At 27.9% G+C, this 20575-nt stretch overlaps 1 protein-coding gene across 2 annotated transcripts in view; it reads right to left on the reverse strand.

The window, feature by feature from the left end:
* The window catches only part of LOC107448403 (C3G guanyl-nucleotide exchange factor), a 56126-nt gene that overhangs the window by 20702 nt on the left and 14849 nt on the right, over positions 1 to 20575 (reverse strand). For both annotated transcript variants that reach the window (XM_043042948.2, XM_043042947.2), the window contains exons 7-12: positions 14914 to 15511; positions 13808 to 13967; positions 9714 to 9985; positions 7208 to 7326; positions 2163 to 2268; positions 585 to 660 (exon numbers count right to left, since the gene is read on the reverse strand). In XM_043042948.2, the coding sequence (XP_042898882.1) occupies positions 585 to 660; positions 2163 to 2268; positions 7208 to 7326; positions 9714 to 9985; positions 13808 to 13967; positions 14914 to 15511 (1331 nt within the window). The remainder of the gene's footprint in view (positions 1 to 584; positions 661 to 2162; positions 2269 to 7207; positions 7327 to 9713; positions 9986 to 13807; positions 13968 to 14913; positions 15512 to 20575) is intronic.

The raw sequence follows: 20575 nt of genomic DNA on the forward strand, positions 1-20575 counted from the left end.
CATGTGAAGAAATTCCTGTCTCTGCCTCAATTTTCTACAGACGAAGGTATCTGTACAATGCTGGATCCATTTCCAGGCAACAGGCGTCTACGATATAGGAATACAAAACCTTATCCTACGATAAGTTATAAATTTCTGGTGGTTCTCAAGTTGATAAATAGCTGAATATTAACATATTTTTGCAAAATCTTTCTAGGTAATTATGCTTTGTTTTTTTTTATGGGTGACGGGAAGCTAACTTTTTGAATGATCTTCATAAATGACCATGTTACACAACATAAGGATTTACCCACTGCCGACTATTATTGAAATGCAAAAGTAAACGGAGAAGGAAAACTTTTATTTGGCTGGTAAGCACAGTTCTGATGAAGGCATGTGAGCTTTTGCATGGCAATTCTGGAAATAAGGAAATTATTTCAAAAAATTAGTTCTGTACATATTTGGAAAGAGTGATTTTAATTTAAGGATTAATAAAATAATGATTTATCATTGCTTTGTACAGAAAAACAAATAGAATTTTTTTTCTTATTTGAACAATGGACATAAAACTATACTGAAAAAAAGATAGAACAGTTTGAAAATACCATTTTTAGAGACCCTTGTAGCTTGAACAATCAAAGAATCAACTGATCCTCCTCTCAGATCTGGACCTTCTTCACCCTGTAATATTTAGGCAAAATTGAAATGAAAGCAATAATTAAATATTGATATATATTTATATGTAGGATTACTGAAATAAAGTGATTTTTTTTTTTTTATATATGAATAAACAGATAGACTGTGAGCACTTGACTCCAACAACTACATGTTAGAACAATTTATGTACTTGAAATGGTATAGAATTAGGGGTATTCATCATTTTTTCATTCAGATTGTTGTCAAGGAGCAAAAAGTTAACATATGATGTTATATAATACTAATACTGTCATATGTTGAAGACATTTATAGGGAAATAATTGATCAACCCATGTAAACACCTTTCATTAAGCACTGGTACAGAGCATGGACGTCACTGTAGCGGAGGCTCAGGCGATAGAGTGCTCACCAACCAGTGACATGCTCCAGGTTCAAATCCCAGCTTTGGCTGGTCTATATGAATTCTTCTCCTGGTTTGCAATGACCCCAGAGCTGATATAAAATATCCTCAGATGTAGACAGATCATGGGTTAGAATTCCCATGAGATTGGACTAACTGTGGGAGGTTTTCCTCTTCATGTAACGTGGTTTAGTTCTATCAAATAGTCCTCCGTGAAGGCTAGTTTGTCTCAATGCTAGACCCAGGAGTTCCCTTGTCTTCTGGATTGGGTAAAAAATTACAAGGCCACAGAGAGAAATTGAAAATCGTAAAATCAGAATTAGGTTGGCCGTTCAACTCTTGGTTATAAGATACTAATACAAAACAGATAAGTAGAGTTATGAATTTATTTTGTAATGAGAAAATTTAGAGTCAGATTGTGCATTTTAGTCTGTGTATATTAATTTTGCCCCCCCCCCTCTAAAATTGAGCAATTGCCATGCCCGTGGACACAATAACTCCCATAAATGTTTTTATTTATTATTTTTTTTTTCAAATTTTAACAAAGGTATCATGTAATGGAAGAAATATTTATCATAGCTTACAATATTCATGATATACAAATAAAATCTAACTCTATCCCTTTTGTGGCAAATGGATGGTTGAAATGAAGACAAATAAATAAGAGCAAATATCATATTAGAGGCGTCTTACATCTGTTATTTGACTATTTTTTCACTGAAATTTGCACATAATTTTTTTTTAAATGTAGATTTTGTTTGTTTATTAAAAGTCAGTATGTATAAAAATGTTACATCATCTTGTTCAATAAATTTTGAATTATTTTAATACTTTAGAAATGTAATATCTTTTTTCTAACTATTCTTAATATCTTGATTCAAAAACTGTTTTTCACCTAAATAAATAACATTTAAATGATTTTTAATATGATATGATATGTGATTAATATAATAAATAAAATGATTTAAATCATTGATATCTTGATAAAAGAGCTTCTCATACTCTTTACTTAAAGTTGAAAAACTTCTACAGTAATTCACCCGGAACTCTTTTTTTTCTAATTAAACATTTCAAATAAGAATAATTTAAAACTTCCAATATTATATTTACAAGAATACTAAATTACATTTCTTTTCCAAATCAAATATTCAGACGGATCCAATTCATCTAATGCACCTTGAATATCAGAAGAAGATTCATTTTCAACAGGACTCAAGAGAGATTTTCCATAACTGAAACATTAGAAGTAAATTATACATATATATAAAAAAAAATACAATAAACTCTCAATAATCCATAGAATTGAGTAATTAGACAATAACTGAAAAAAAGAATTTTGTAGATACTCCTAAAGTGGTAGAAAAACATCTGTTTTAACCTATGTTAAATAGTGATAAAAGGAATTAGCATTTTTTAAACAATCTTTTGTCATTGTAAAAAATAACGTATTGACAAAAGTCTATAATAACAAGGGGCATCCAGTTAAAGTATTGTAGGCAGACTCTTAAGAAGACTGAGGCACAAACAAAATATCTTAGGACTAAGTTTGAAATTTTTGAAGCCTGATAAAATTTTTAAGAGCAATAAGGGGTAGCAGAATCTCTTGTCAACAAGTTATCATGTTACGGAATCTTACATAGTCAAAATTTCATGGAGCTCAATATGACATGATCAAAGCAGCCTTTTATGTTTAATAATATTAGTTGTCAAGAAAAACTTGTTTTTACGTTATTACTATTTTAAAATAGACAAATAAAAGTTTAATGCATAACTTCCGAGCCTTTAAATATATTTGCACACAAAATTCTAGCTAGATTGACGAGTGATGCTTGAAGTTCTTTCATTGTTAGTTTAATATTCATGTTTTTGGTTTGGGAAGAAAAATTCCATTTACATTTCAAAAATTATAATGCCAGCTTTGAAAATTTTTGTTAAAAAGTTTGCAAACATATTAAATAAGATAAATAAACTCTCTAAATACCAGTTTTAAATAACCTTGATCAGTGTTTTCATCTCAGAAAAAAAATGGGTGAGAATTTCTCACCCTTTCTCAAAAACAGGGTGAGACTTCAAAGATTAAAAAAAAAAGACACCAAGAGTCTTGAAAAAAAATCATTTCTTTAATTATAATGCATTTTTAACATCCTCTAATTTTTAAAGCATTGAATATTTTTACTGCATCATCATATGGAAAATGTTCTACATCTACTTTTTCATCAGCTATTCTCATTAGGTTGCTCAAATGCGTATTTGTTTGGTTTTGATCGTTTCTACCCACATTTGTTCGTTTAGAAGTAGAAGATATTGGCTTTACAAGGCATTTGTCCATCTTACATTAACGAGCAAAAAATTTGAACATCTTACATGAAGAAACCTTACCTACGGTAAACACATGGTTGCAGAGAAATGCCTTCTGAAAGAGGTTCCGTGGTTCGGAAGGATGGTGCTCTGTTGTTCTTAAAGGTTCTGAGCAATACTGGTAAATAGGGAAGCTAGATAATGGTACAGATGTTGAAAATAATAAAAGATCCAGGAAGAAAAGTGAAAAGAATTTTATTCTAAATGGCGCAAATGAGAAATTCTTTTCAAAATGCGAGAAATTTGCGAATTTTGAAATTGGTTTATAGAATGCGCGAATTTCTTGCGGTAATCATTTTTTAATGCGAGAATATAAAAAAATATGCGAGATTCTCCCACTGTAGTGAAAACACTGCTTGATGGATGATATTTTCAGTGCTAATTACAAATGATTGCTTGACAGTAGTATTCCTCACTTTTACATTAAAGAAAGAAAGCTGCCAAGATAGAAACACTCCAAAAAATTTTAACGCACTATGAAGTAAGCATAAATTGAGAGTATTATTTTTGGCACATTATCTAAGGATAATCTCCAAAATAAAGATATAATTTTAAAGATGCAAATGATGTAATGCAGTGCAGATTATAGACAGATTCAGATAAAGCAGTAAATATTTTTCCATGGGATTAAATGGGATTTTCTTACCAAGATAGTGCCAAAAATATGATATTTCAAAAATAATATTTATTATCATAGCAACAATAACAGTGAAAATACAGAAATTTCATAGAGAGGAAACAAGTTTGTTACATTGAATAATTTTTCTTTTGTTATTAATTGAAACTCAATCACATGACATAATACAGTCTTTTGTCCATCAAAACTACAGCAACACATCACATTTAATAAAAAAAATTAAAAAAGGAATGCTATTTTTTGAACGAACAATTTTGTATATTATACGCGATTTTTGAATAAGTTTTCAGATTCTGAATTTTCATCTTTTGTTTTAGAATGAACTATGATAATCATAAAAAAATATCCAGAACTGGTGCTTTTCAATCTCTTAACTTATCTATCCTTTCCTTATCTTTTTTTCCTTTATTCATTCATTTCGTTGAATCGATTTCAATCTTTTTCTGTTAGTACTTACAGCAGCTGCCTTGGTTGTTTCAAGCAGCTTATTCCATCTCGATCATGTGATACAAGTACTCTCCATCTATTTACCCTTACACTGGTCAGCTACTTTTCCACATTATCTACTCTATATGGTCTACCTTACTTCCCTTTTCCCTCAGACACATTGAAAGCTATTTTTTTTCATTGGGTTATGGCTTTCATGTCAATAGATATGACTGAAGCCAACTTTGAAAGTTGAAAGCAGCCACACCATGAACAGATGAACAGAAGAAAATGTTCAATTAATCTGAGAAGAGAGAATGGAGCATGCAACCCTTACAGAAAGCACAGGAAACAATTCACGTTTCCTCAATTGTATTTCATTAGGTTAAGGAATAAGTAAATTTGGTTCTTCAGCTATTTTAATCTAATGTAAATTAGGTAAGTATTTCTCCATTTAATTTCAGTGAAAAAAGATGTGTGACTAGAGTGAAATGAGAGATAATGACTAAAGTAATGAGAGATTTTGGACAAAATCAACTCATTTCAAAAAAAGAGAAATAAAAAAAATAAGGAATACATTTAAAATTTAAAAAAAAACACTTAAAAATGATTAATGATATAAAATTTATCAAAAAACTCTGTATAGGAAAAAAATATTAATAAAAGTTTAGCTACTCAAGTCCTTAGCAAAATTTAAAATTTTCATTCATAAAAATCGGTTGGACACAAAATATAATTTGGAGTAAGAGGGAGGAAAATGGACATTAGCAGAATTCGGTAATACAATTTTATTTAGTATTTCTGTATGCTAAGTAAATAATGTGTGATATGACAGTATAAAACTGTTGTTCTATGTTTTACAGCTTCACAATACAGAAAATTAAGTAACATTATATTACCAAATTATTCTACTATCGTTTAAATCTTCCTCTTGCTTATTTCAAAAATTAAAATAAGGATAATAAAAAACACAAAAATCTAATATTATATAACATCAAAACCAATGTTAAATAATATTAGGGCAAATGCTAGATAATATTATTTTGCATAGAACCCAATGTTAAATAATGCAGAGAAAACAATGACTTTTTATAACTTTCTAATAATCAACAGTTGTACAAAATAATGTTAGATTTTCTGATGTTACCTAACATTATGTGCTACTTGGATATGTAGAAAGTCTTAAAAATCACTTTTCAATACAAAAACATTTGTAAACAGGGAAGACTGAGAGGGATGGGACATTTTTTAAAAAATAAATTTTATTTTCACTGGTAAAAATAAATTTTATTTTCACTGTTGTTAGTCTCAGAATTATACCTTAAAAAAATCTTAACATACTTAAAAATCAAAATTTTATGGTAAATATTATAACATCATCTCTATAAATGAGCTAAAATCGAAAAAAAACCCAGTGTTTTTCAACATTTCCAAACAAACATTACAACAAACATTTTCGTGAAACATTAATCTAAAATTTTATGCAAATCTTTATTCAGAAGAAGATACAACTTAAAGGTTCAGCCTAACTGGTGATTCTCAAAAGTTATTTAATTGGGTTTTGAAAACAATAAAAGTAATTATTTTTGTGACATTGAGCACTATTGAAAACTTGCATACAAAATATTGGTAGGTGTTATAAAATAGCTACTTTCTGATAAAAATTCATAGGTAAAGGGCCAATCAAATATTATGTGAGCACTTAAGTGCGGTTGTGATTTGCTTAATTTTGCTGACAAGGGGAGAAGTATAAGCATAGCATATTGCAAGACACTAAAATTATCCCTTTTTATTTTTTAAATTGGAAAAAAGTACCCAAAAAATTTTAAAATTATACTTGGAAAGATGTTAAACATTACAAAAAATTTAAATTTGAGGTAAGAAAAAGGATTTCATCACGGAATTTCAGAGGTCAACAGTTCAAGGAAATCCTAAAGATTAGAAAAATTTTTAGTAAATGAACTTCTGTGCATAATTAAATATGCTGAAGGCATGAAAGATGCTGAATGAATAGATGATGACGAAGTGCCCTATGATTCATACCGAGTAAAAGAAAATAAGAAAGAAACAATGTCATAAAAGATATGCAGAAATGGCTGCAATAACCTTGAACACCATATGATTAGATGCTTAAGTGTTAAAATTTATTATTTCATGCTTCAATTGTTCTTGTAGCAAGACTTTCTTATGCACTTGAAGTGTGTTAAATTGACATTTCAACTCAAAATTTTATAAACTGAATTACAACATAAATTTTGATTTATGCAAAGTAAAATCTTTTATTTCAAATTAAAGGTAAAATACTTATTAGACTACAACAGTAAAAGACAAAGCAAATTACAAAAGGTGATAAAAAATTTTTAAATAAGCATGAGAAGAAGGTTTGAGATTTGGTTATTTTGTTGGTAAGGGGGAGGTCCGAAATTGACTAAAGCAAGCTAACATAATATTTAAAAAGTGCCCCAACTAGGGAAAGACTCAGAAACTAAAAACAAAATTGTGTGTATCCCATCTTTTTCTTATTTTTTGTCTTAAATAAGGTTTTCAATAATATATCACAAGATCAATTTTAAAGTTGGCCTTATTTTTCTTCAAAGACCCAGAAAAACAAACTAAGAAACATTACTCGCGTTGAATAATTATTTAAAAATAAACTAAATATTCTTAGAACAAAACCGTATTTTCACATATCTAAATATTTCCTACATTATCTTTCATAAATGTGAATTAAAAATTATTTTTATACATACCTAGATGTATCATAGCTTGAAGGTGAAATATTATCACTATTTTGATTATCTGAGAAAGATCCAGGGAAAGGGGTCACATATTCATCATGTTTGGAATGGTTACTATGTCTGAGAGTACCCTGCAATTAACAATTTCATAACTTTTAATACAGATTTTAAATCATGCATAGATACAAACAGAAAAATTTACATGTATTAAAAACTAAAATAATTATTCCAAAATAAAGAAAAGCATATTAAAAATATGGAAATGCTTTAGAAAAAAAGTAAAATAATTACTATATTAATTTATTAAAAAGCAATGTAATTAAAATTTGAAATATTTCAAATTTAGGCTGTCTTAATATTTATGCAAAATAAAAAATAATATCAGTCGAATAATAAAGAATTAAAAATTTGAAAACTAATTTATAAAGATTTAATGATAGTTGTGTACAAAAAGAAAGGAAGTTGGAATGATGAAGTGACATGATAACATAATTTAAAACTAAGAACTAAAACAATTCCTCATCATTTAATCCCCTTCTAAGAAAAGCTTCAAGTCCTTGCGAAAATAGATTGAAACAGCAATTAGACAGCAATGTGATATATTTTTGACATAACTTGTATAGATAAAAATTTCTCAACTAGAACACCAATTTACAATGAAAATTCATTGCCTGAAATTAGATGATTCTTTGCATTATTTTCATGCCATTATATGACACGCCCTGATTTTTTAAAAACTTTCAAATTATGAAAAGCGATAAAAATTTATTATAATTTCTTAAAAGAAAAGTGAATGAATAACTTGCTTAATAATTAAAATGCACAGAATTGTAAATGTATATTATAAAATGTTTTTTCCTTAAAGTATTTAAAATATTTTAATTTTACATTTTTCAACTTATTTATTATTTTTTCAATAAACAAGTATTTTTTAACATTTAAATTATATATCAGCCAATCATTTGTTATTTATCATCTTGATGATTTCTTGTACAGAAATTATATTCTAGCATAGAAAAACGTTAAGTGAATTCGTCTATTTGGCCTCTTTTTCACAAATTATCTTTAGTTAGTGTTTCCAATTTAATTTTATTTTTAACTAGAACAAATCTAGTTTAATTTTTAACTACATTTGCCAAATCCCCTATTTTTGGATGCAGTAAGATTTAGCACTAAGGAGAAAAGTTATGTCTTTTAAACTCAAAAAGTATCCTTTTGAATAACATAAAAAGAAATTTGTTTCATTTTAAATTAAAAATGTCAGGAATATTAATAAACATTGCAGTGCACTTGTCTGTAACTGCAGAAATCATACACATATACCTTAACAAATAGCCATACATCAGCTGGTAACTAAAGCAATAGTGTAGGAAGGGTTTTTCCTTAGTTTAGTTTAGTTCAGTTTTAATTTTCAGTTTAAAAGTTTTCTTTCATTGAAACTGATGACTTTAAATGCAATATTTTTTTATTTATGAAGTTTATATTTGACTTTCACTTCATTATCTAGTAACATTACTTGTTGAAGCGCTTAAGAAACAATAAGTCAAGTAAAAATATTTTGATAGGGACTTTCTCAAGAACTTGCCAAATCTTAGGGAAATCTAAAAATACATAAAAACAAGTGCAATTCATTGTTGAACCAGAAAAAACAGAAAAAATACAGTAAAATCGACAACTATGGAAGCATGAAAACATTAAAGACTGAAAAACATAAAAATAACAAGTGAGATATTATGAAGAAATGATGGAAGTTAAAAATTTCTGACATTTATTTGACATAGGTCAAATTCTTAGTTGAGTAAAATAGTTATTGATGCATGGAATTGAGTTTAAATCATTAAAGAGCTTGTACTACATTTTCTTAAAAAATGTTCAATAAGTTTAGCGGTATATATTTTTAAAAAAATGATTTTTTTTTCATTTAATATATCAGCAATTCTGTATATTAAAATAGGTAGCAGTTACTTAAAACTATCATTACATAAGTAGCACTCTTTTCATTTTTCCAAAAAATAATGAAAGTTATCCTATAATTTTTTATATTTATTTTTGAACTTGTTTTGGTATGTAGAAATGCAATGTCTACAAGCGTTTTTAGAATATATTAAAATTGATTTAAATAAGAAAGAAAGGATATATTAACACTTATCATTATTTCTTATTACAAAAATTCACATTTTGTATTACATTACATCTTATAAGGAAAAATTTTATTATATCTTATTAAATAAGATAAAATATTTTTTATTACAAAATAAAGCCTATTTTTAATTTTGAAGTCATTCCAGTTAAATTTGATGTGATTTTGATGTTTCAAATAACATAAAAGTTTTAATGTATTAGCTTGAAATTAAGAAATATTTTTAACTGTGGTGTCGAAATTTGTGTTTTAAAAACCAATGCACACATAGCAGCTAAATTTCATTACTCCTAAAATCAAAGAGCAAGCTCAAAGTTTGCATTAAAATATTATTAATCCAAAATGGTTGTTTTACCATAAATATTTTAAAAGAAATACCTTGTTTTTCTTAGGAGGGATAGATGGAGGATTATGATTTGACAAGGCATCTTTTTCACAACTTATGCTTGAAGAAGAATTAAAAGATTCAAAAAGTGAAGACTCTTCATTACTTGAAATAAAATTGCTACTAAATGATGCTTGTTGCATTAACGAAAGTTCAATTTGTTGCCAATTTGTTTGAACAACTTTAAGAGTATGAACTGAATGACGTAAAAATTCAGACTCAGAAGGTTGAGAATAGCTACCAAACATCTGCATGTATGCTCGAACTGAAAACAAAATTTAATGTATTAAGATACATATAGAAAAACAAGTTTTCAAACAGGGACATAAAATTTCATTTTATTTACTTTTCTCTTCATTTTATATAAATATTTTAAAAATGGTAATAGATGAGCTTTTCTAATAGAGTATCACAAAAGAATTCAATAACATTTGTGATAGTTACATTTCTAATTATTTAAAATTTATGCATAGGAATAGTATAGTCTTCTTAATAAATCTGAAAATTTGTGTAAAATTTAAATAAAAATAAATTGAATACAATTATTGTAAATATACTTGATTTAAGGTCCTTATTGCTAGCACTGGCGTTGTTTTGATAAATACATACCTGAATACTATAAAATAACCTGAAAAATCATATTTATTTAATTACTAGGCGAGTAAACCCACAGTTTGTGCCAGTCAATAACCCCGGTGATTGCTTTGCAATAACTATGATTTCACAGCATAAAACAGTTTTTCTACGAAAGTTGAAACTATTCACTTTAAATGTATGTGCTAAAAAGAATTTTTGTTTGCTTACGCTTGTGTCGCCCTTTCCACATTCAAACATTTCCCTGATGATTCTATTATGATCTATAAGTGAATATAAATAATTTTGCAAAGCAATCATTTTTCATAATAAAATTTAAAATGGATACATTGTTATAACAACTGAGGTGAGTACACAATAGTAATTCAATTTTTTCACTTAACAAATAGACTGATACAAACTATACTAAATACAGTACACATACGCATGCAGACTTATGTATCAATTACCTAGGTACCTCTTATAAGCCTTTCAAAACGCCTTTGTTAAGTAGAACAGATTGCACAATTCGGATAAAGAAATACCTTGTAAATAATAAAATAATAACAAAGATACATCCTAAAATACAGCATGAATTAAACCCACTACCTCCACTCTACAGAGCCTTTAATGGGTCATATCGTTCAGCCATGAAGGCCCCTTAAGCATAAACTGTTCATTAAGTTAAATCATTCAAAAAATCTCTTTAACTGTAATTTATAATAGTATATTACTGGAATTTGCATAAAAAAATAATAACTTTATAGCATTTAATAAGTTAAGACACAGTTTTAAATTAGTCTATCTTAAAATGTAGAGTAATTAGTTAATATCATAGAATTACGTTATAACAAAAAAAAACAACTGCTTTAGTTTTAAACTCTTTATTTAGAAAACAATCAAATTCAAAAACTTAATAATAGCAGAGTAGAAAAAATATTACAGGTAAATACCTTAAAATTAAGGATACAAAAATATTTTATATCCCTAATTATAGGAAAGCGATACCTTTATGACTTTTAATAATCTTATGCTGATGACAACCAAAACCATAAAGAAATTAATGTGTGAAAACTGGATCCCACAATGTAATTTCCCGGCCTATAAAAATGCACAGGAAACAATGGAAAACTGTGTTATACTATATGTTTTTATGTATATGGAGAATTATCATTTTCATAAATTCCAAATTTTCAAGTTTTAAAATATGTTAAAGCCCAGTGCATAAGTCAACTTTTCAAACCCCCAAAATATTATGAAAATTAGGGGGTCAACTTATACACAAGTAACATAGTTGGACATTTGTTGATTGTGAAATGGGTCAATATATGCCTTTCAAATCTCATATATTCTTTTTAATATCTTATGTATAATTAATTTTGCATTTTCTATCATCATATTTTCTTTACAAATAAAGGTTTTTTTAGAAACAATACTTGAAATTGAGCTCAGAAAAAATTAAGAATAAGAAAAGTTAAGCAATTTATTGAAGCGTTTCAATAGAAAATTCAATAGAGAGATTGAATAGAAAGAGAAAATTCTGTAGACTTAATTTTGTTTATACTTCTTAATTTTTGAATTTTTTTTATTTGATTTTTTCAGCGATAGACTTCTACTAACACTGGAATATACGGTAAGTGTGCATTTTTAAAATTCAAAAAAATTAATTTAATATACGTTTACAGTTTTTATTTTCTGTTTAAAAAATACTGTGAAATTATGAATTTGGATACAGTATTTTTTAAAAAAATATGGAAGTTTTAATAAAGAAAAGTTAATACTTCCTCACATTTTTTGTATAAACTTAATTTTTCACTTTCTTATTTTGCACGTAAAACTGAAACTGGTGTTTATCTAACAATTTGACACCATCTTAACTATTGCCAATTCACAACTTTCTTAAATTAAGTTGTAACTGTCTAAATGAAATTATTACTCCCCCATTTCCTTATCTTTAGCAAAAATAAATACAGATTATGTAAAGTTAAGGGGACAGGCAGCAAGAAGTGTAATGTGCATAGTGTTTTGCTGTAGAAAATGACATTCAAACTGACAGTTTCAGTACTTATAGAATTTTAGGAAGGTTGAATTAAGGTGTTTTAAAAAAATCATTACAATTAATAATTAAGTTCAGACTTGAATAATTTTAAGGAAACTAAAATGCTTCAGAAAACATTTCACCAGTTTGCCCACCCCTGACTTAATCAGAAAAAGTACCTTTTTGTATTTCATTTCATAACCTAATCAAAAGTTAGCACTAATTAATTAGCATAGTTGACATCAATCATTTGACAATGTAAAGTAATAATTTAGTATGTAAAAATTTGATCACTAGAACAAAGGGGTGATATCTTTTATTTTTAATTAAATGTATATTCCATTCCCCTCTTAAAATAACTGATAAATTGTGTTCATGTGTGATAAATTGGTAAATATAAGTGTGTCACATGAAATTGGGGGTAAAATGGTTTGTAGAATTGGGTCACACAATAAACTGATGGTAAGACTCGGTTCCCAGTGAGATCACTGAAGTCAAGTACCACTGTCTGCGGTCAGTCAGCGAGTGTGTGCCCACTTTGATCAGTCTGTGAAGAGACCAAGAGTGCACGGTATTAGACTTTGTTAAAGTGTTCAACCATAAAGTGCCCAACCATGAGCACAGGTTGTTGGGCTACCAAATTGGGCAAGTCATACCCTTTGCAGAGGTTCAAAATTATGATGACATATCGTCGGATTATCATCAGGGGTGTTTCCTGAACCATCACCAACAGCCCATTGTGCAGCTAGAGTGTAACATAAATAAAGTGCTACTACAACAGAAAACAGTTCATCAAAATAAAAATAATTAGCTTTAAAATATTTAAATATGACTGATCAAGGTTATTAACTATGCACAAACTTTACTAGCTGCACAAATTTTAAAATCTTTGATGTATCAATAAAATAAAATAATAAAGAAAACAAAAATAACAATAAGACTAATTCAATTTCAAAATAAAATTTTAAAACTGAAAGTCACAAGTTATTAAAAAAAATATTTAAAATAATAAACTAGTTTATGAAAAAATTACTTCTTCACTTAAACATTTACTATCTCTTGATATGGCTGATCAGATTCAAAAATTATTTTACAAAATGAAGTCTCAAAAATATTTTGGAAAAAGTAGTTAGTAAAAAATTAATCTTAAATAAATTAGTTTTCAAATCTTTCTTCTTTAGGAAAATTAATTTGAAACATCCAATTTTAGTAGATTTGAATATAAATTGTGTTTTAAATTAAAGGGAAACATAATAGAAAATATTAGAACAAATATATTAAATTTATATGCTTAGCCTAGCAATTAATAAAGTTAATGGAATTTAAAAGAAAAGTTTTCTTTTATTCATATAAAAAAGTAAAAATGTTTTAAAATGCAATTATAATACTTAATTCAGTCCTTCCATGCAAACCTTTCAGTTACAAAAATTTGCAACAACTGATTATCGTGAAATCTTTGAAATTTAACATGCATACTTGTTTTTTCCTTGGGAGGAAGAGGGGGTGGCTTTCCATTTTCTCTGTCTTTGGAACCAAAATTATGATGAGGACATAAAGACATATGATTGCCTTCAGACCAGGTATGAGGGTGGTTACAGATTAATGAGCACTGTGGATTGAAACCATCTGGTTCTTTCTATTAAGAAAAACAAATAAATAAAATATTATTTCGTTTAGTACCTATTTTAAAAAAAAAAACTTAACATCAAGTTCATTTTTTTTTAAGCTATCAAATGTTTAACACTAGAAGTGAATTATAGTATTTGAATTATAGTGACTTAAGTATTTTAGAAACTTATCTAATTTTTTGCTCATAAATTTATTTTCATGTTGAATATAATGTGTATTTACATGCTTGTCATGCTCCATTAATGCTTTTACCCTAATAGATGAATAAACATGCATAAGTATCATTTCTTATACTCTTATGCTACATAAATGCTTTTCTATAAAATATCAATATAGATTTTTCATCTCCTTGTTTATTAAAGAAAACATAATATATTGTTGTTGATGAAATGTTTGATATGAAAATACAAATATTGTAAACTTTTAAAAATTTTAGAACTGCTTAAGAAAAGCATTAGAATGAACAATATTTGGAATAAACAGAATTAAGTACAAATATAACAGTAATTTAACAGAATTATAACAAAGCATACAATATGTAAAGTTATGCCGTGATTTAAATTTTAAACCTATATAGTATGCAAGCATAAAACATTTTTTTTTTTCTGAGCAAAATTCTTTTCTATTTTTATTTAAAAATCTAAAAAAGATGCAAGTTCATTTATATACTTCAGCATTTTGACTGCAGAAAAAACTGTACAGATTTTAGTTCGTTATTTGCCACTTTATCCCAGAATAATATGGGAGAAATTGATGCTTTGTTGAAAGAAACCACAAGTTTAAAAAAGGGAAAAAAATCAGGACTAACAAACAAGTGTTAAAAAGATAATTAGATTAAAACCTTTTTTTAAGGTTTTATAACTTTATTTAGTAAACAAAACATTTGAAACATAAAGAAAATATTCCAACAAATTATGAATATAAAATGAAATGAAATTTTAAAAACTACTTACATCAATATCCGAGACAAAAACTTGCGGCATATTGTCATACTGTGAAAGATTCCGTAATTTACGTAGCTTAATTGGTAAAGCTGGAGGATCAGTCTCTGTAGTTGAAGAAGTTTGATAACTTATTCTACTAGTAGAAACACTGAATTCATTGACTGAGTTCACAATTTCATGAGAACTACCAGAAATATCATTTGAATGCAAGGATACGGAAGTAGTTGCAGTCGTCATTGATGAAGCAAATGATGAAAGTTCAGCATTATAAGTTTGAGATGTTAAACTAGACATACATTGTTGTTGATGAGTTTCAGAACACTTTGTATATTTATGCTTAGAATAAGATAAATCATCAATCGAATAATTTAAATTTAAATTAGAGTCCAAGCTTGATGCTGATGATTTACTAATAGGAGTTAAGTTATCTGGAGACTGACTAAAGGGCCAATCAATAGTACATAATGAATTGAAATCAGTGTTTATAGAGCCAAAACTACCAGTCAATTGTTCAGTGTCTGGTTTTGTTAATTCTAGATTATTTGTGTTCAGCTTTTTCTTTGGAGGTAGAGGTGGGGCAGATTCACAACTAGTGCAATCAGGATTACTAAAAAAGAAATGCATACTTAAGGATACTTTATACTTAAAATTATGACTTTTTCTCTAAATGCGCAACTGTCAAAATTATTTAGCAGAGTTTATCAAATAATAGAATTTTCATGCATATTATTGATAAAAATATAGAATATTCCATACATAAAAATTTAAGGTATATTTAAAGTAATAAAATACAATGTATGTGTATGTATATGTAATAACAGGGCTACATCCCTGTTATCATTAGTTACAATTAGCTTAATTAATTCAGTCGTGAATCAATCATTCCTTCATTAGTTTTGTTTACGGGTAGGCTGGTGGCTATAACATTTCACATCCACTCTCTGCAAGGTAGGGGTGGACAAAACTCCAGATGGTTCCAGCACATCTTACATGGATCACATCATACAGCAAGAGTCATGCAAAAACAATCGCTCCTGCACTAAGTACTAACAGATGAGGTGAAAAGGCTTAATCGTGGAATAGGTACTTCGTAACCCTATGAATTAAGGAAAATCATTTAATGCTTCCTAATATGGAAGTGAAAGAGGGAAAGATTCTAAAAATAACTCCTGTGAAATATAAATCTAATTGTAATTCAATGGAATGTTTTCAGCCTTGAGTCCCAAAATAGAATATCTCTACACCTATTCTTTACCAAAGACATTTTATGAAAAGAGTTTTAATGCTTTTATTAATACAAAAATATTTATAATAAGTGTATTACATCCCCCCCCCAAAAAAAAATTTTGGTAAGCCAAAATAAAAAATTTAGAATACTTTAAATTTTTAAAATTTAGGTTGGTACAACTGTTCCTTTTCCCTACTACAAATAACAATTTTTCAATTATGTGTAAAAAAAAAAAACAATTATTTACAATGACAAAAATGAAAACATGATAATGTAATTTATCTGTTTAGTCAACTAAACAGAAAGAAAAATGAAACATATTTATATAACTATTCTACTAAAATTTTCAAAAAATTTTTTCGCACAAAAATATACACATTTTTTATGTGAACGAACTGGACAACAAGTGTCATTTAATCAGAATTTAAGATTCTGTGCGGTTAAAGGGGTTATTTACTTGATGAAAATCTGTATTCCCCATTAAAATGGAGGAAAACAGAATTTCATGAAGCACAGTGATATTGAGAGATCCAGACTGGTCAATACAAAAAAAGTTTATAAAATTTTTTTCACCTTATTGAGAGAGAAAAAAAAGTTCAACTTTCCTCACCCTCACATCCAAATGATGCTGAGGTAAACATCTCAACACGCGATTCAGATCTCTCAAAAATATCAGGCTTACTTCTTCCATTGAAGAAAGTTAAAAAAAATTCTTTTCATTTGGACACTATTCATGATTTAATGGTGGGCTGCGACAATTGTGGGCTGCGATATTTCCTAAGCTTTGATACATGTACTATTTCAAAATTTTGTTTACTTAAATTATTTTATAATTAGCTTCTGAAATTTTTTGAAGAATTTTATATGGTCCACTAAAAGGAGGTGACAACTTCCTCGTATTAGGATAAGTAAATTCCTCAAACATAACTAATTCACCAGTTTTAAAATCTATGTCTAAAAATCTAGCATCATAATAAATTTTATTTCTTTCATGATATTCTTTAGTTCCTTGAATTGCTATCTTTTTAGCTTCCTCAACAGGTGGATAGATTTCTTCCTTTAAGGGATTTTCATAGGGGAGCCAACCATGCATGAGATATGCAGGTGGAAACTTTGTTACAGAATGGGGGAGTTAAGTTATGAGTATTAACTATAGCTTTTAACAAAGTTGACCAGGGAGTTTTAGTAGGTTCTTCATTAATTTTACATTTTAAACGCGTTATTATTCTTTGACCAAGGTGTTCAACCTTGCCATTAGACTGCGGATGACGTGCAGTTGTCAATAATTGTTGAATTTTATTTTGTTTCAAAATTTTTTTTTAAAATGAGATGAAGTAAAAGCAGTGTTTTGATCAATGGTATGTTTTCAGCCTTGAGTCCCAAAATAGAATATCTCTACACCTATTCTTTACCAAAGACATTTTATGAAAAGAGTTTTAATGCTTTTATTAATACAAAAGTATTTATAATTTTTGTATTACATATACAAAAATTATTCACTCACAATACAAAAAAGCATCAAGTATACATTGTTCCATAGAATTAATTAGCTTTTAGGAGAAAGAATACCATGATTTCTCAATAGATTCTTGGAGTTCTTTTGCAGTGCTACACTGTTTACGATTTCTATATAATTAGCAGTTTAAAATTCCCTAAATGTACTCAATTGGATTTAGGTCTTAACTCAGAGCAGGCCAATCTATCTAGCACCTGAATATTTTATTGAAAAAAATTAATTTTTGTTGAATGTAAAGAGGCTTTTTTTTTTTTTTTTGAAATGTACAATCAGTTCTTCCTAGAAGGTCTTGAAACGAGAGATTAGATGTTTCTTCAGTGTATCTTGATACATTTCAGATGTTTAGTCTTCCCATAAGGAGATGCAGGTATGTCGTACCATAAGGGTCGGCGAAAGTAGCTGGCAAGGTGAACGCCTTGGTAAGCGCCGAATGAGACACAGATTTAAAGCTCTGTAAATTATTTATTTCCTCCTTCTTTAAAGCATTGTTTGCTTTAAAAATATATTTACAGGTTGCTTTTTATTAAATATGTATTCTTAGGTTAATAGCTTAATTAAAGATGAAAAGAGTGTGCAGCAGAAAAACCACTCGTTCAACATTGAAAAGAATGAGTTCCATATTTTACATGGAGGATCTTTTCTGTAGAGTTTTTTGGTTTAGAAAACCATGCAACAAACAAGGGAATATTCTCAAAAGGTGAATGCAAGAGAAAAACAGGGGGAAGAGTGACCTTGGANTCGCGCACCCCCCAGTTCTTCGCAGAAGGGAATGAAAAGTTGCCAAAACGTTGGCAGACTATTGTTGATTTGAATGGAGATAACTATTCTCATTAGCTTTGCTGATTTTGTATGTGTTTGTCATTTTTCAGGATTTTTTTTTTTGGCGGAAAACTTTTTACTCAACCCGATATAATGTGAATTTGCTGATACAAATTTCAATATTTTATGTAAAAAATATTTCTATTTTGTCTCAAAGTGTTATTTCAATTTAAGCTTTTCATTTAAATCTCAGCAGATTTTTTGAGTAATAGGGACTATTTAGAAACAGGGGCAAAAATTCAATTTCCACGATTCCTTCAAATCAACATATATAATCAATCAAGATAATTACCAAGATCTTAGTAAATGTTAAGTTAGCAACAAGAAACATACACTTTTAAAATATCTTACAAATTTTGTTCTTTGACATATATTTAAAATAATTATAAAAAGTCTTTTCTGGGGAACTGAAGTAAGACTTTTTATCTCTAAGAATATTTGCTTATAGCAAGCTCGATAAGTTCTTTATTCATCTGATTTATCTAAGCGATTATTATTGTATTTAGCGCTGTACATTGGTTTTGATTTAATTTTACATATGGTTTTATATACCATTATAAGTCTGAGTAGAGAATATTAAATCTTTCCCAAAAGTTATTTGATAGGAATAATAATTTAAGAATACTATGATGACAGTCCGTTTTTTTAATGTGTTTTAAATGAGGTCATTTTTAAATTATTTCAAACGGTCATTTTCAAGATTGTATATTTCAGATGCAATTAATTACAAGAGCGCTCGTCGCTTTGTTATGAAAACTGTCATCATGAACAATTTTAGGTACAGCGAATGAATAAAGTGAGAATGAGGAATGAAAGGATATCAATCAATGGATTGGTGAATAGTGAATTAATTGGAGTCAGTAATAATTAGCAGTGATTTTGTTTATGAGGTATTCATTGAAGGACATTTTAGAGAATAATTGAATGAAGAAATTAGTTTACAAATGCATAAAAATATTTATAAACTTATAAATTGATTTATCACAGTCAGCAACAAACATTTTTCAATTTCAAAATTGATTTTAACAAAATGACAACATATTGAATGCAAATTACAACAATTATGTGTATTGAAAATAAAAAACCTGCAAAAACAACTGGTTTTAAAGAGTCAATTAAACTGCTTGAGACTGATAAAGCATGAGAAAAATAGATTTTAATGTTTACATTTGTATGTCACAAAAGATTATACTCATTAAAAATATTTCCTATAATAAATATTCATTCTAGAATAATTTAGGTGATATTTTCATTAAATAAACTAACGGTTTTCTTTTTTAACCTTGAATGCATTGATTGTAATTTATCTAGTTCACATGCTTAGCAAATCAATATTTAGGATTGACATAGGTTTTATAATTCTCTAATAGAAATATTGTAATTGAAAATAAAAAAAAGCATTTCTCTATAGCGTTATGACTACACCAGCATGACAATTTAAAGATTTTTGTTTGTTTCCCTTAAAAAAAAAAGAGATTACTTTTCCAAAATTGAGTTAAGGGTGTCGTTTCCAGTTTTGCCGACAATGTCTTCTGCTGACACTTTTGTCCATCAAATCCAAATGTTTACCAAACCATTACAGATTTGTCTCCCAGCTGCCTGCTGAAAAAATTCACCGGATCTTTTCTATTTTTTTTTCATGACTGAATGGTACAAATAACCATTCTGCAGCTTTCATTATTTGATTGTCGGAACTCTTGATTAGAAATAATATGTCTGCCTTTATGCTTTACAGAAAATACCTCACTTCATCCAACCAATCCTGCATTTACTAAGAAACTGTTAAAGTACTTAAACTTTAAAGACAATCATTTTAATCAAAATTTCTAAAAATCACAATATTAAATAATAAAATCAGTTTTAATTAACAAACATTTCTTGATAACATTTTATTTCAGTTATAATTTAAGAATTTTCCTGCTATTGTGTCACATAATTTTTAGTTGTATAGTATCAGGAAATTTTGCTGTGTACTTAAATGTGTTAGACAGACTGCATAATTGGCACAGCAATAATGATTTTTTATATCGTGTTTCATTTTAAAGTCCACATTGAAAAAACTGCTCTAACAATAAATACCTTCGCTTTTACTCAAAGTTTGACAAGTT

Source organism: Parasteatoda tepidariorum, chromosome X1 (assembly GCF_043381705.1).
Source record: "Parasteatoda tepidariorum isolate YZ-2023 chromosome X1, CAS_Ptep_4.0, whole genome shotgun sequence".
NCBI lineage: Eukaryota > Metazoa > Arthropoda > Arachnida > Araneae > Theridiidae > Parasteatoda > Parasteatoda tepidariorum.